Below are 14,711 nucleotides of genomic sequence, written 5' to 3' on the forward strand. Positions count from 1 at the left end.
TTTAAGGGGGTTGCCATAGAAAACGCCTTATAACTCGATAACCTTTAGTCCTACAAGCTCAAGTTCTTCAACAATATTCTTCACTATGAGCATTTCTAAAACTTTGTCAAAGACACAAACTTTCTACGTCATCAGTATAAAAAGTTATTTTTTTAGTTCGATCATAGTAAGCCATGCCTAATTTCAATTTTTATCAGATTGTGTGGAATATTCATACAAACAATTCTTCCAAAGACACCCTGTGAATATATTCGATGGTTTGGCCTCTAGTGAATTAAGCTCACGATATTTGGCGTTTCCGACCACTGTGCCGCGTCGCTCCACTATAGCGCATACCGCTGCCCCCAACTACGAGTGAAATAAGTGACTCCCAAAATAAATTACACCCATTGCGGGGAAGAACACAGCCGCAATAAACTTTACGTAGACCCATTTTAGACTTACAATGCGCAAGGTGGAGCAATTGATCAAGATGAAAATGGAATTGGTGCTTACAAATGTGTCACACATACAACTACATCATACGAGGAATGTAGTACTAATAACGTTCAATTCCTAAGCCGAGGCAGAAAGCTTCGTAGCGAAAAACAACATGCAACAAGACGTCGAATAGGAAAACGTCAACACTAACATCCCCGTGTATATGGACAATAATATGACGGAAATTCGCCTACATGATTTGGCGTCGCACAGTGGCGGGTCTTCAAACAAAAGTCGGACAAAACCTCAAATGTTACCTAATTTGGCTGAAAATCAAAATATAAGCTAATTTTGAGGTGCTGAGCTCATTTTTGATGTCAAAAGTTGCAAAATATTAAATGCATTTTTCCATAGAATGTCATTGAACCTTTCTTAGAACTATGATCCCGTTTTCATGATAGATTTTCCGTTACTGTTCACCAATGTCACCAATATCATAAAAAAATGAAGAACACTACTTTAAATCCATTGTATATCGTGTTGGTTTTCTATATATTGTCTAACTATTTTATACAAAACACAATGCGCCTCCATATCAGCAACAAAGCTTCAAAATCTCCATAAACCTTTTTGCACACCTAGGCGCAGAACGAGACCATGATATGATGATGATATATAAAAGTAGAGGTTATTTGTCATAGAATGTATACTATGTGACCGTTCCGAAATGATTCCGAAATTTGTACAGAATACATTAGTGAAAAAAATATTTTTGATCTGACCACCTCATACATACTTAAACTAAAAAGTCATAGTTCAAAGCAAATTTACCAAATGTATTTTATTCACTAACCAAGTTCTTTCGTTCCTCTACACAATGAACTTAGTTGTGCTAAAATCGGACCAAAATCAAAAGAGCAAGTAAAGAGTATTTAAAGTGAAAAGAGTAATTTGTGGATTCGGAAATTAAATTCATTAAAAAGTCCGGACTTTGCTACGTTTAAACTCATGCTAAAACTCGTGTTCTTATCCAATGATCATAAAATTTTGAATATATTTTGAATATCATGCAATACATGAGAAATTTAGGAAATATATAAAATATCAATATTTCAAAAATAATTTTTTGAGGTTTTGGCGAGCCTCCAGCCACTGTGCGTCGGTGTGATTCAAAACGTAACGACGACGGCGTGGCGCGATGGTGCACATTGAATAAAATATAGTTTCTCTTTCAAGCTCACCTAGATATGTTACTATTTCTAAGCTCTGGTTCTCTTACGGTCACTGATTGATAATACAAAAATCGTGAAATTTTTTTTATACCATGAAAAGGCCATAGATTAAATTATTTATTAATTTTACAATTTGTGAGCGTTCTAGGATGTTCTGGGTCAATTTAGCCAAAGTCATTTAACAGAATGGGTCTTTAAGGTGGTTTCTTGATTAGTATGTTTAAAAAAATTAATTTTTTTGTTTCAATTGCTAGATTTCTATCAAAGAATATTCTTACAAAGTTTCCGAGGTTAACGCTTCATGCCTGTAAGTTTCCCTTAATTTGATTTGGAAAGCCTCTAAAAACTTTAAAGCCAATTTAAGAAAACCACGTTTTTCGAAATTCCATCCACGACTTCAAAAAACTATAAATGCAATGTATACAAGTAAAGCATTGGTTTTTAGATAATTTAATTGTGCACAGACTGAACTAAAAATGTATTAGAAAAAAAATCTCATTTTACAACGTTTTTACGTACCTGCGTAAGCAACGCAACGAAGCACGGTGCTATTCATAGATTGCATACTAACGATTATCATGTTGCTTATAGGTATTTCAACTCACCTTTCTTGTGAGATAAAGACCTTTATCTCTTTTAAGTACAGTAAACCAATAGCATTAGAATCGTCACTGCCGGCCACGACCATCTTCGCCGATACTTAGGATAGGGTAGGAAATGTTGATGTAATACCTACTTAAGGAAGGCCACCGACTTAGCGATGCTTCCATGGGTATTACGGAGTTGGATTCAAGGAAAGGTATAAGTCTAGGATTCGCCACCAGCAGGCAATGCGACCACGAAATGAACATGTTTTTATGCAGTGGGATAGTTAGAAAACAATATTTAGTTATGTTTGTCTTGTGTTTATACTCTGGATAGCCGGCCATTGAGAGTGATCGTCTGCCATCGAGTCTGATACCATTAATCGTTTGAGAATTGGGTAATAAGACCACAAAATACGAGTATTTTAACACTCAAATTAAGCCACAACTTAGTCTTTCGTATATCTAGTTATAGCACCTGCGGGCTGGACCTAGCTCCAACCTCTTAAGCCGATCGCGATCTAAACTTTAGTCCAATATGTCATGCATGATGCAATTAAATCTTTGCATTGATTTCACTTCAGTCTTCTTCCTGATCTCCTCTTGGGTCCCCTAGGTCTGAAGCGAACCAATCGACCATTAAGTAAATTAGTGAGCACTGGTAACCGTAGTGTCCACGAATACGAATTTCCCTGGAACTCTTCTGCTAGTTATTATTCCTGTTCTCGTTTGAGATGGCCGTCTGTTGTTTGTGCCTAAATTGATGTTGCTTCTCAGTTTTTCACGACCGAGAGGGAACTTGGCTTTAATCTCACTGCTCTTTCATCGATATTCATGATCCATGTCTCGCCGATCAGAAACAATAGTTGAAATGGTGGCAATAGTAACTTGGAATTGTTCCACTAGGGCGCGCTAGTGCGAAATCAAATGTTCAACTAATGTTAAAATTATTCTTAATCTCAATAACAACACTATTTAGAAGGGTTTTGGCTTCAGTAAACCTATTCGGGTAATCTAGACTATCAAATGTTGACAGATTAGTTTGGAATATGCTTACTCTGTGGCGCTCTCAGAAGTCTATTAACATACAAAGATGGTGCTTCCGGCGAAGTTCTAGAAGAGATCAATGGCTACGCGGGACAAAACAAATTGAAAGGGGGATCCGTTAGACTGCACTAGTAAGCTTTTAGTAATTTTCAAATTCTGTATCTCGAGATCGTGATAATTTAGAAGTGTGATGTCCTCGGCAATATTCATCAGTGGGTTAAATGCTGCCCGATGGCGAATAGATAATTTCAGGATTCGGTCACTAGGCGGCGTTTGGACGAATAGGGGAACGGTGCTTAAGACGGACACCTTAAGTTTAAATAGCAAATTCGACTCATCCATGGAAGCATTGCTCGTAAATTGCACGTAAACCGTGATTTGAGATCATGTTGCATCAATATAAGAACTTATACTAATAAAATTTCAAACAAAATCATATTTAAAATAGTTTTGAAAAAGACACCCAAAAGCATCATTTCAAAAGTGGTATGGGAAAAGATGGACACTAGAATGGCTCGAATATGACGTTTTTCAGCACAGCACTTTTTGAGTTCCTTTTGTGGTCCCAAATGCCTGAACAAAGTTTGGGAGCGGTCGGTTGCTTCCCGGGTTTGCGCATTGCGTTCAAAGTTTGTATGGGACTTTATATGGGGAAATCAATTATTTTGCATTTACGTTAATAAAGATCGCTATTTCATTCAATATGAAAAACCAACTCTTTAAAAATATCGTTCAAACCTTAGTTAACAACTTTGTCGAAGACGGTCCCTAGCTACGATTTTTCAAAAAATAGTTCTAACGATTTTAAAACTTATGGCTCAATCCAAATGCAAAAATTCATTATTTCTTCCAACACTGTCAGTACACCACGACACCGATACTTTAAACTTAAATAAATGAGAATATAGTCATCGCAGAGACTTGTTATCTTTGAATGAAATGTTCAGAATGAATTTCTGAATAACATAGACGTAGTCAGAAAATGAAAAGAAGAGGGGGTGTGTCTTGTGTACTCCCCAGTTCCCTGTTTAGATAGTTTAGTATAACATAAGAAGCACATCTTCAACGCAGGTTTATACCCCCGAATTAAAAATTAATCTTACGTGTGTGTGCTACTATTTAAAGGCTCTACTGTTATCTCATTTAAAATGGTTCAACGGTTTATAAGCTTTACATATTTTAAAACCCCATTTCTTAGCCGTTAAGAGTCAGAATTTTAAAAAATGCAAAAAAGTCTCAGAATTGTTTCTATTCAAGTTTCCGTTTGAGAATTCAGGAACGAAACCAGAATATTTACTTCAAACAAGCGTTTTTTGATGAAATTGAGTTAGGTTCACGCAAAACAAAGGTGATGTTGGTGAACCAGAAATATACTTCAGGTTAGAGCCCAACGCGATTTCCAGACCTGAGTTAGTTTTTGCCTCAAGAAAAAACAACACATAAATTTGTAGGTATAAATCCTAGATATTTTTAATGTTATTTCCCACAACAAAGATTGTAGTATGATTCATATTTGGGTCTATCAAAATATTAAGAAAGTTCAGTCGTTGACATTTACCAGGACGTAATGATTCTTTGTCTTATACAAAACAGTCTAAAAAGGGGCTGGGGAGTACCCAAGCCCCTCCCCCCCTCTTCTTTAAATTTTCTGACTACATCTATGTTATTCAGCAATTCATTCTGAACATTTCGTTCAAAGGTTTCAAGTCTCTGCGATGAATATATTTTCATTTATTTAAGTATTTAATGTCGATGTCGGTGGTGCACCGGCAGTGTTGGAAAAAGTAATCAATTTCTGCATTTGGATTTTACCATAAGTTTTAAAATCGTTAAAACTATTTTTTGAAAATTCGTAGCTAGTTACGGTCTTCGACAAAGTTGTTAACCAAGGTTTGCACTATAGTTTTATAAAGCTGTTTTTTCATACACAGTGAAATAGCGATCTTTATTAACGTAAATGCAAAATAATTGATTTCCCCATATAAAATCCTATGCAAACTATGAACGCAATGCGCAAACCCGGGAAGCAACCAACCGCTACCAAATTTTGCACAGGCATTTGAGACCACAAAAGGAACTCAAAAAGTGCTGTGCCCGCTAGTTTTAATCATTTTGAGGTTTTCCCATACAACCGCGAGCCACTCTAATGGACACCTGGGGTGGGTAAGATGAACATTAGAGTGCCCAGAAAAAAACGAATTTTTGAAAACTCAATCGGCCCACCCCTGAGTCGATTCCTATTCCTAGTGCTTCAAATTTGGAGCAAGTACTCCTGGTGGAACTAGGAATCGACTCAGGCATGGGCCGATAGGGGTCATTTTTTTCCTGTCACTCTAATGAACATGCAGCATTGATAAATATGGATATAGGATAAAGGCAGAGTGAGACATTTGTAATGCAAGTTTTTTCGCTTCGACATTCATGGTTCTCTATATCAATTTCTCACTCTGAGCATTACCTAGAATGATTTAATTGCTTTCTTGAACTTCACAAAAACAACTTCATCTCCCACTTCTAGTACGTCAACGGTACACATTCAGCCGAAAGTGTTTATAAAAAGTTATCAATTCCATCAACAACAAAGTAGCTAAAGAAACCCACCACGGCTTCAAACCATTTGATTTGCTTCTTTTAATATTCCCCTTTTTACTCCTTTTTCAGACACATCGGTGACACCGCCGTCAGCTGTATTTGCCCTCCAGGGTTCAAGGGCAACAAATGCGAGATAAGCGAGTACGACGAAATTACAGGTAATTTCATTATCCTACGCTCATCACCATCATCAACTTCATCATCGTCATCATCATCAGCATCTTCTTCTCCGTTCGATAACAAGCTTGTGGATCTTTCCACTTGCAATCGGCGACCTGTCCCCCTTCGTTTTTCCTTCGAAGCGTTAATTTTCCCTTAGGGAGATGATACATACCTATACGCTTGTGAAGTAGCTGCTACAAGTTGGCACTATCGTTCGAAATAATTACCAATTACTCTTCAGTATGCTAAAACGTATCGATTTTCTGTTGAGCGCTAACGGTAATTTTTCGCATTAATCTCGAAAGCATCGATCATTTTCTGAAATAATTAAACTTGATTTCAAATGCTTTTCCAAAAAACTCTACTTATCCGGAACTAACATAGAAATGTTTGAAAGTAATACATGTTATCTGATACACACAGCTGCCAAATATAATTCTATCCTTGGTTTTATCGTCAACCTAAACAAGGAACCTTCTCTTTCTGCGACGGAATGAAACCTTAAGCGGTACACCATCGAGTCCCACCGATCCCGTTTCCTTCTGGATTTCGAACGTCCCATCTGGCGTGTTGGTAAGGATAGCGGAAAATAATTTTCGATGGAAATGAGATTGATTCTTATCTTTAATTAAATCAAAATTCCCTGCTTTGAGGATAGCAGACTTGTTCTCCTGTCGGTAGCTTGCCGTTTGTTTACTTGGTGCTTTCGGTTATGTATTTTTATCGTTTCGGTACTAAAGGTGCACACATCAGATTGTGCGGGAATAGGCGCTTGAGAAGAAATGTGGCCATTATTGCTGGAATCTTTTTATCAGGAACAAGCACATGGGGTTTACAATATTTTACATTAAAATTGTGAAAGGATTTCTGGTTGGCGCTGTCTATACTTAGAGGACACCGGGTTTAAAAGAGAGTGGTGGATAAGACGGGTTACCGTCTTAATCGATTTGTTTCAACACATACGGGTCCCTCATTATGAAAGTTGTGTAAAATTTCTATGCTTGACATGACAATAAAATAGTGCCTCTTTTTAAATGTGAAACTCCACTGAACAGAATTGTATATTACCCGTTGGAAAATCATTCTATATCAGTGTTAACCTTCTGGCAGACGCGCTAATACACAGAGTGCGCGTCACTCAGGAAATTAAGCGAAAGCGTCTTTGAACACCAGCGCTTACTCGTTCAGTGAGCCATTTACGCTACTTCAGGAGGGCCAGACATAAAGTTTTCAAAAGTGTATATCTTTTGAACGGGTGCTTATGGACAAACAATTCTACTTTCGTTTTATAGGTGAAACCGAGTCATATCAGAATAGTTGATAGTATGAATACAATTGTTATCGATAGTGAAGATTCACGGGTTCGAAAACAGGTAAAAATTAAATCAAAATCAGTTATAAGTCTTTACACAGCATTCACAGCTATCTGGTATGTTCGGAAAAGTTGTGTATTTAGCGATGATAAAAAATACCTTGGAACATTATTAAGGCAAAAAATCAGAAATAAAATAGTTATAAGTAAAAATAAGGAGTTCACAATAGATAATTTATCATTACTCGATTAATGTGAGTGACAGAGACAACATGTCTTCTGCAAAATTTATAAAAATACTCTCCTCTACAAATTTGTCGAAGACAGCCAAGCGCTATCTCTTTTTTGTTCAAAAGTTAAATTTTCTGTAGCCTACTATGATAAATTTAAAAAAAAAATATTGCCAATAGATGGCGCTTTTTACACACACACAAACATTGTAGAACAAAGGGCGAACACAAAATTATTGCGACACATTCGACAGGGCATAACTTTTTAACCATTGGGTAAAAATCAACCAAATTTTGCACACTTTCTCATTGATGTGTATTGTTTACATGCTGTCAAACTCGAAGTCGTGTTTTTCGATTCAACGAAAATGGAGGTGAACCAACGCGAGTCGAGAGAACAAATTCTTTCCAAACACCTGGAATTTCCTGACCTGTCGCCCCGGCAGTTGGGAAAAATGTTGAACATTCACCATTCAATCGTCTCCAGAGTGTTGAAGCGGTTCCAGGAGCGGTTGACGTTGGACCACGGCAAAGGAGCTGGAAGAAAACCAGGACCGGAGAACAAAAAGACGGAGGGAAAGGTGAAGCGGATGATTAAAGCAAATTCCAACGTCTCAAGCCGTGATTTGGCATGTCGCAGAGCTACGTCCAGAATGCAAAGAAGAGAGCTGGACTACATACATACAAGGTACAGAACTTCCAAAACCGCGATGAGTGGCAACAATCGACGTCTAAAACATGAGCACGGAAGCTCTACGAGAAGATGCTGACAAAATATGGCTGCTGTGTGATGGGTGACGAAACGTATATAAAAGCCGATTTTAAGGATATTCCGGGGTTGGAGTTTTTCACCGGCAAGAGCAAGTTCTATGTGGACGACAAATTTAAGAAGAATAAAATGTCAAAGTTCGCCTGCAAATATCTCATTTGGCAGGCCATCTGCTCGTGCGGACTGAGGAGTGAGGAGTGAGCCTTTCGTGACAAAGGGCACAGTAAATGGCGAGAATCTGAGTGCCTCGAGAAGCGCCTTTTGCTGTTCTTGCAGCAGCACGACGAAGCTCCGCTATTTTGGCCAGATTTGGCATCATGCCACTATTCTAAAAGTGTTCTGGAGTGGTATGAGGCCAATTCTGTCCATTTTGTTCCAAAGAACATGCATCCGCCAAACTGTCCGGAGCTGCGCCCAGTGGAGCAGTACTGGGCAATGATGAAGCGGGAACTTCGGAAGAGCAAGAAGACAGTCAAAGACGAGAAGGACATGTTAAGAAAATGGAAAAAAACTGAAAAACTGGTACCGGATAACACTGTAAAGACTTGGATGGAGGACATCAAGCGAAAATGCGTTCAATTTTACACTCACGGCTCCATCGATTAACTTTTCTTTTGATTTTTGATGAAAATATATGTATAAAACTACCCTAAAATTTTGGTTTGATTTTAAACATTATAAGAAAATTAGCATGACATTTTCGGTATCGCAATAATTTCGTGTTCGCCCTTTATGTGATATGGACAGTTATGGAGCTAATATGGACAGTTTTGATTCCAATGAATTAAGTACCTCAAAACGCTGTTTTCAGCCACTGTGCGTCGTGTAGAGAAAATCGAATCTCGTCTTTATTTGCATTGTGTTTGCTTCGATTGATGCGCAATACAATGACAAGTGAAGTGCTACACACTTTCAGACAATCCAACGCGTTAATATTTATTGTAGAAGAATTGATGAAACATGAGTGCGATGCAGAGAAGATATGAATGTGTTGGTATTCCCGTTTGGGGAATCTTTTGTTGCGACCGTTTTAGTATTAAACGTCTTGCTATTAGAGCATTTTTTTATTACCGTAAAAGTATTACGGCCGAGTTTTGGGTGCACAATAATAAAGAGGGGGGCGGTATAGGGTATAGACAAAGGTCAATGTTTGACGCTATGTTAAAATCAAATATGGCGCCTTCCGAGTTAGACACATTCTCTATAATCCAATCAATATGGGTATTTTTGGAAGATGAAGTTGTGGTACAATTATAGTTTTAATTAAACAGTTGAATTTACTTGAATTTAGAAATGTGTTCAATTTGAATCAATTCAAACCCCCGACTCACACCACATCCTTCGCTTTCTCTTCTCACTTCCAATATCATCGCACTCTTCTGTATGAACACATAAAAATATTTTGCATTTTGCTGGTTTATGATTAGATATTATATTCGAGGAAGTTTTGAATGATCGCCCAGATTTTTTATGCGGAAATTTCGCCACCTAAATTTTCAAAATGACATCAAACATCGTCACCTTTGTCTCTTACTCGTCAAGACTATTCCGAAAATACCCATATTGATTAAGTTGTAGAGAATTTCTTTAAGGCCGGAAGTCGCCATCTTGGATTTCAAAATGGCGTTAAAATTTAATTTCTGGCACGTACTTGTCAAGACCATTCCGAAAATACCCATATTGTTGAGCTGCGGGCCGTAAGGAGTCTTCCAGACCTGTTTCTACCATCTTTCCGAAGGACTTAGAATATTTTAGCTAAACCCGCGCAAAAAAACTCAAAAATTGTCTTTTGCTAAGGGTAGTTTTACGCGGATTTTCGAATTAACGCGGTTTTTTACGCGGATTTTTCAATAATTGCGGGTTTTTATGCGGAATCTGCGTAAAAAACCTCGTAAAACCCGCGCAAAGAAAATCGCGTAAAAAACTGAGTGTATAACAATTCCAGTAAATCACATTGGACGAAATATGTATTCGATGAACGGACCAAATATTTCTGCAGACCTCCGGGAATTTTTTTTTCTATTTTAAATAGCGTTTGCGTTAAGCATCACGATATCTTTACAAACCATCTCTATTTGTGTAACTAAAACTAATCGATTTTTTAAAGAAATCAGTCCGATTTTCGTAACTAATCTCTACTTGCAAGGGATCGTTATTAAAACAAGAAAGAACTATTAAAAAATCCATAAATTGGTTCATCGGTTGCGAATATATCATGCGCACCACTAACGCTACTGTAAAGAAATGCTTCGCTGTAATAGACGGCGAAATAATCGATTTTGGCATTTTGGCATTTGGCATGGGCTCGTGGATAGTGGTGTCTGTGCCTGTGGTGACGGCTATCACAATATCGAACACATTGTCTGGGCGTGCACCGGTATTTATAGTATTAATATTCCAGGCTGAATTATTAGTCCCCAAGTATATTGAACTGAACATTCCTAGTTTAAGATAGTTTAAAATTGTTCCTTAGTTTTTAAATGTAGGTTTATAAATCACACATTGGAATCCCCTAGCTTTAAGAAATTTAAAATGCAAAAATTGGCACCTTCAAGTTGTAATGGTTCCAGTGATCATGTAAATAAACAAAACTTCTGATCATCTACTGAAACAATGCGAAATCGAAGCCTAGTTCGCCTAACGCATCAATGATAATGAAGATGCTATTAGGGTGTACCCCATTGGACATACGGTCGATTGGCATACGAACGTTAGGCATAATGGACGTTAGTCATAAAGAGATTAGACATAATTGGCGTAAGGCATAATATATGTAAGGCATAATGGTCTCGGGTAAGAGCATGATTGTTTGAACTATTTTTTTGATGTTGTTGAATTTGAAGTTCATTAAATTCGATCCACATTTTATTCTGCTGTATATACTTTAAGAAATCTTTGCGAAAATAATAGAACAAGACCGAAAGTTTGGCGTGCACCGGCGTGGACGTAGGCAGCCATAGGGCCCCCCCGAAACCAAAACGAAAAAAAAATTTTGGAAGCCGCTGTGAATTTTTTTTTAAAAAAGTGGAGCGTGACTTCACAGCTTAAACTAAAGTTTGTATATTTCTTTACAGCGATTTAGTAGAAACACTAAACCCCTAGCAATTTTTTCATTTTGTTCAGTTCAGTTGGTTTGAAAAATTCGACAATTAAAAAACTGTTCGAAGTCCAAAGAGTCATAAAAAAAGTTTTCCTCAAGAAAATTTTAACTTGATGGTATGTTGTTGCGGGATTAATCAGGTTGATATCGTTTTAGTCGTTTTTAGGTTTAAAAGATCAAAAACAGAAAATTTTCCCTCTGACACCAAATCGAAAACTATTTCTGTTATCAGTGTGATATGTGTAAACTCTCCGAGGGGTTGAAATTTCGTGTTGGGAATAAAATGAGTACTAGATTTGATGTTTTGTCAGAGAAATGCAGGGCGATTCAACATGAGATTTTTTTAACAGGGAATTTTATTGTAGTTAACGGGTGCTAACAGCAAACTGTCATGTAATACGAAAATCAGCACTCTGTGAGGATTGTGTTTCGTGCGCTTCGACCGTACTATGGGCAGCGCAATCGGCCAACTGAGCTCACTATTCTCCATATAATCGAAAAGTTAGAAGTCGCGCGCAGTGAAGATATCACAGAGGAAGTGGCCGAGTGTGATCGTGAAGAATCGAGTCGACGCCGTTCTCAATAGCTTGGTTTGTCGTATGAAACGACTTGGCGTATTTTTAGGATATAGGTTTAAAACATACCATATTAATATAGCTTAGTCCTGCACTAAGTTAGTGTCAGATTCTGATGAGACAAAGCCGAAATGTAAATTCCATAACTAATTAAACAAATCCATTGCCAAATTAGATTTCCTTTTCGTGAAAATAAACTTGAATCTGCTAGGACACTTTCCACGAGAAAGATTTGTTTAAAATTGGTTTTCGCGTATGATTCATCGACGATCAAAACACATCCACTGAGCTTCATCAGCACCTGGTCGTACAGCATACCGGCTCGGATTTTGACCACTGTTGGTTGTTTGGGGCTTTGGTTCGATTGTTTATTTTCTAAGTACCATTTGAAGTATTTTCGAAGATGGATTTGCTAACAGTCCAGCGGATAGTATTCAGTTTTTAGGCCAAATGATCATCTGAACCGGAAAAAACATTTTCCGAATGACCTTAAGTTGTTCGGAAAGTGCAGTTGCTGATAAACGGTACCACTCCGATGCTTCAATTGCACTATGCGGAGAGAAAGTTTCCTTCAACTTTTTAATCACTCGAATCCTCTTAAAGTAATCCAGTAGGGAAAGTTATGAAAATTTTGAGCCATAGTACTCAAGAGAGAGCAAGGATGTGAAATATACAGATCGGAGAACTAGAAGTGACATGGTCTGTCGATTCTCATGGTAAAGAGGGACAAATCTGTCTTTGTCGGGAGACATGTTGATAGACTTGAGCGATTCGTAGTAAAGCTACCTTAGCTTGACTCCAGCCAGCAGAAGACAAACGATTAGTCCGTAAGATTTTAAGCCTGTTTATAATGACCCTGCCACTTCTTATTTTCCGATCTGTATATTTAACATCCTTGGTCGCACTTGAGTACTATGCGTCTAATTTTTCATAACTTTCCCTACCCAGCAATCTCTAGCCAATTTAATGTCGTTAAAAAGTAAAAATGAAGTCAAACAATTCTATTTTGACATCATTTCCCCACAATACATTAAATACTTGGATAATCATTTGTCGTGTGTTGGACATCGGATAATCATAGAGGTGTTCACTAAGAGGTTGATATCATTATCAAGGCCAAATAATTTCATATGTATTCAATGAACGATGAAACTAAAAAGAATCACCGCCGTCTTCCCGTTGCCTTCTTCGTTACTAAAAACATACAAAAAAACAATAAAGACCCAGTCCCCTCCTCTCTTGATTTTACGTAAACAAGTAGCAGAAGTAGCGACTTTCGTTTTCCCATGACAATCTCAACAATTTTTGCTTCTCATTTTTTCATAAAATGAAATGGCTTTCAGTCTTTTAGTTGAGCAGATGCTCAACTAAAAGACTGTAAACACGGAAATATGCACAACTATCATGCTTCAGTCTTCCAATACTATCGCTAGCTCATAAATCCACAGAATCGAGCAACGAAAAATACATATTATTACTAGCGTATTTTCGTTTTCCCAGCACAAAGTTCAATATCGAAGGAACCAATATCATTCTCAATCTCAAAACCAAAACGAATGTGCGGAGGAAATAATGAAAACGCTATCTTTTGAATTTACCCGCATGCTTTGTCTTAAACCATTTTTTTTATTTCGATTATAGAGGTTTTAACCTTAAAGTCATTCGCCTCTTCGAGTTAGGAAAATCTCTTATGAAAAGTTTCTAACCATATGTGTGGGGTCGGGACTCGAGCCCAGGTGCGCTGCGTTTAAGGCAATCGATTTTCCAACTACGCTACGCCCTCCCGCATGCTTTGTCTTAGACCAATATTTCATTTTCGGTTCTGATTATATGGAAAGTAGCGTCGGTCTTTCGTCATTTTGATTTTTTTCGACTCTGATCAATAGTATTTTACTCCAGATAAACCCTGCCTAGTGGCATGCGGCGGCAGAAGCAAAGAATTGATCCACTGGGTTCCTGCTCCCATGTCGTAAGAATTTCCTAAAATTGAATCCTGTTCTTTATTTCCTGCATCTCTTTTAGACAATTTTATGAAATAAATTAGTAATTTTTTTTATCTTTATTCCAATATATTCGAAATTAACCTTTAATTGTAGTAGTTAGAACAAAAATAAACGATAAGTGCGTGAAATTGCTAGTATGTCTGTCATGAAAAGTATGGTTTCACTTATAGGTTATTTATATTTTGGGCCGCTCAAAATTATTTCATATTTTCGTTAAAACCGATGCTTTTAGCTCCAGCCTACCTGAGGCTCAGGGGCTTACTCAGTGGTTTACCATTTCCATTTTTTTCGAAAACATTTGAATTAAGTTTATTGCTAGACATTTTTTTACTATTCGTCGTTATAATATTCCTAAAACGTATTAATAGGCACCTTATGAGTCTCCTGGTGACCGGACGCCCAAAAACTTCTGAAATCTTGATTCACGCGGGAAGTTCAGAATTCGATTCGAATACCTATCCTTACTCTTAATATTTTTCCTACTCTGACACATGAGTAGTGCGTAATAGTATTTATGCCCTCTAGTAATAACATGTGTCGGACTAACACTCCTTTTCTTTTTTTCTGCTGCGATCTACATACAAGCCTGACTGGCGCTGGCATTATTTAACAAGTAACTTTGGATTTTCAAGAGTTGTACATTGAATGATAATTTGTTACTTCCAGGCGTGATCATCTGTTGATT

At 37.4% G+C, this 14,711-nt stretch overlaps 1 protein-coding gene across 1 annotated transcript in view; it reads left to right on the plus strand.

Annotated features, from left to right (window-relative positions):
- Positions 1–14,711, plus strand: part of LOC131679305 (uncharacterized) — a 615,352-nt gene that overhangs the window by 65,184 nt on the left and 535,457 nt on the right. Inside the window, exon 3 of the mRNA XM_058960013.1 lies at positions 5,945–6,033. Within this exon, the coding sequence (XP_058815996.1) occupies positions 5,945–6,033 (89 nt within the window). The remainder of the gene's footprint in view (positions 1–5,944; positions 6,034–14,711) is intronic.

Source organism: Topomyia yanbarensis, chromosome 2 (genome assembly GCF_030247195.1).
Source record: "Topomyia yanbarensis strain Yona2022 chromosome 2, ASM3024719v1, whole genome shotgun sequence".
NCBI classification, from domain to species: Eukaryota; Metazoa; Arthropoda; class Insecta; order Diptera; family Culicidae; genus Topomyia; species Topomyia yanbarensis.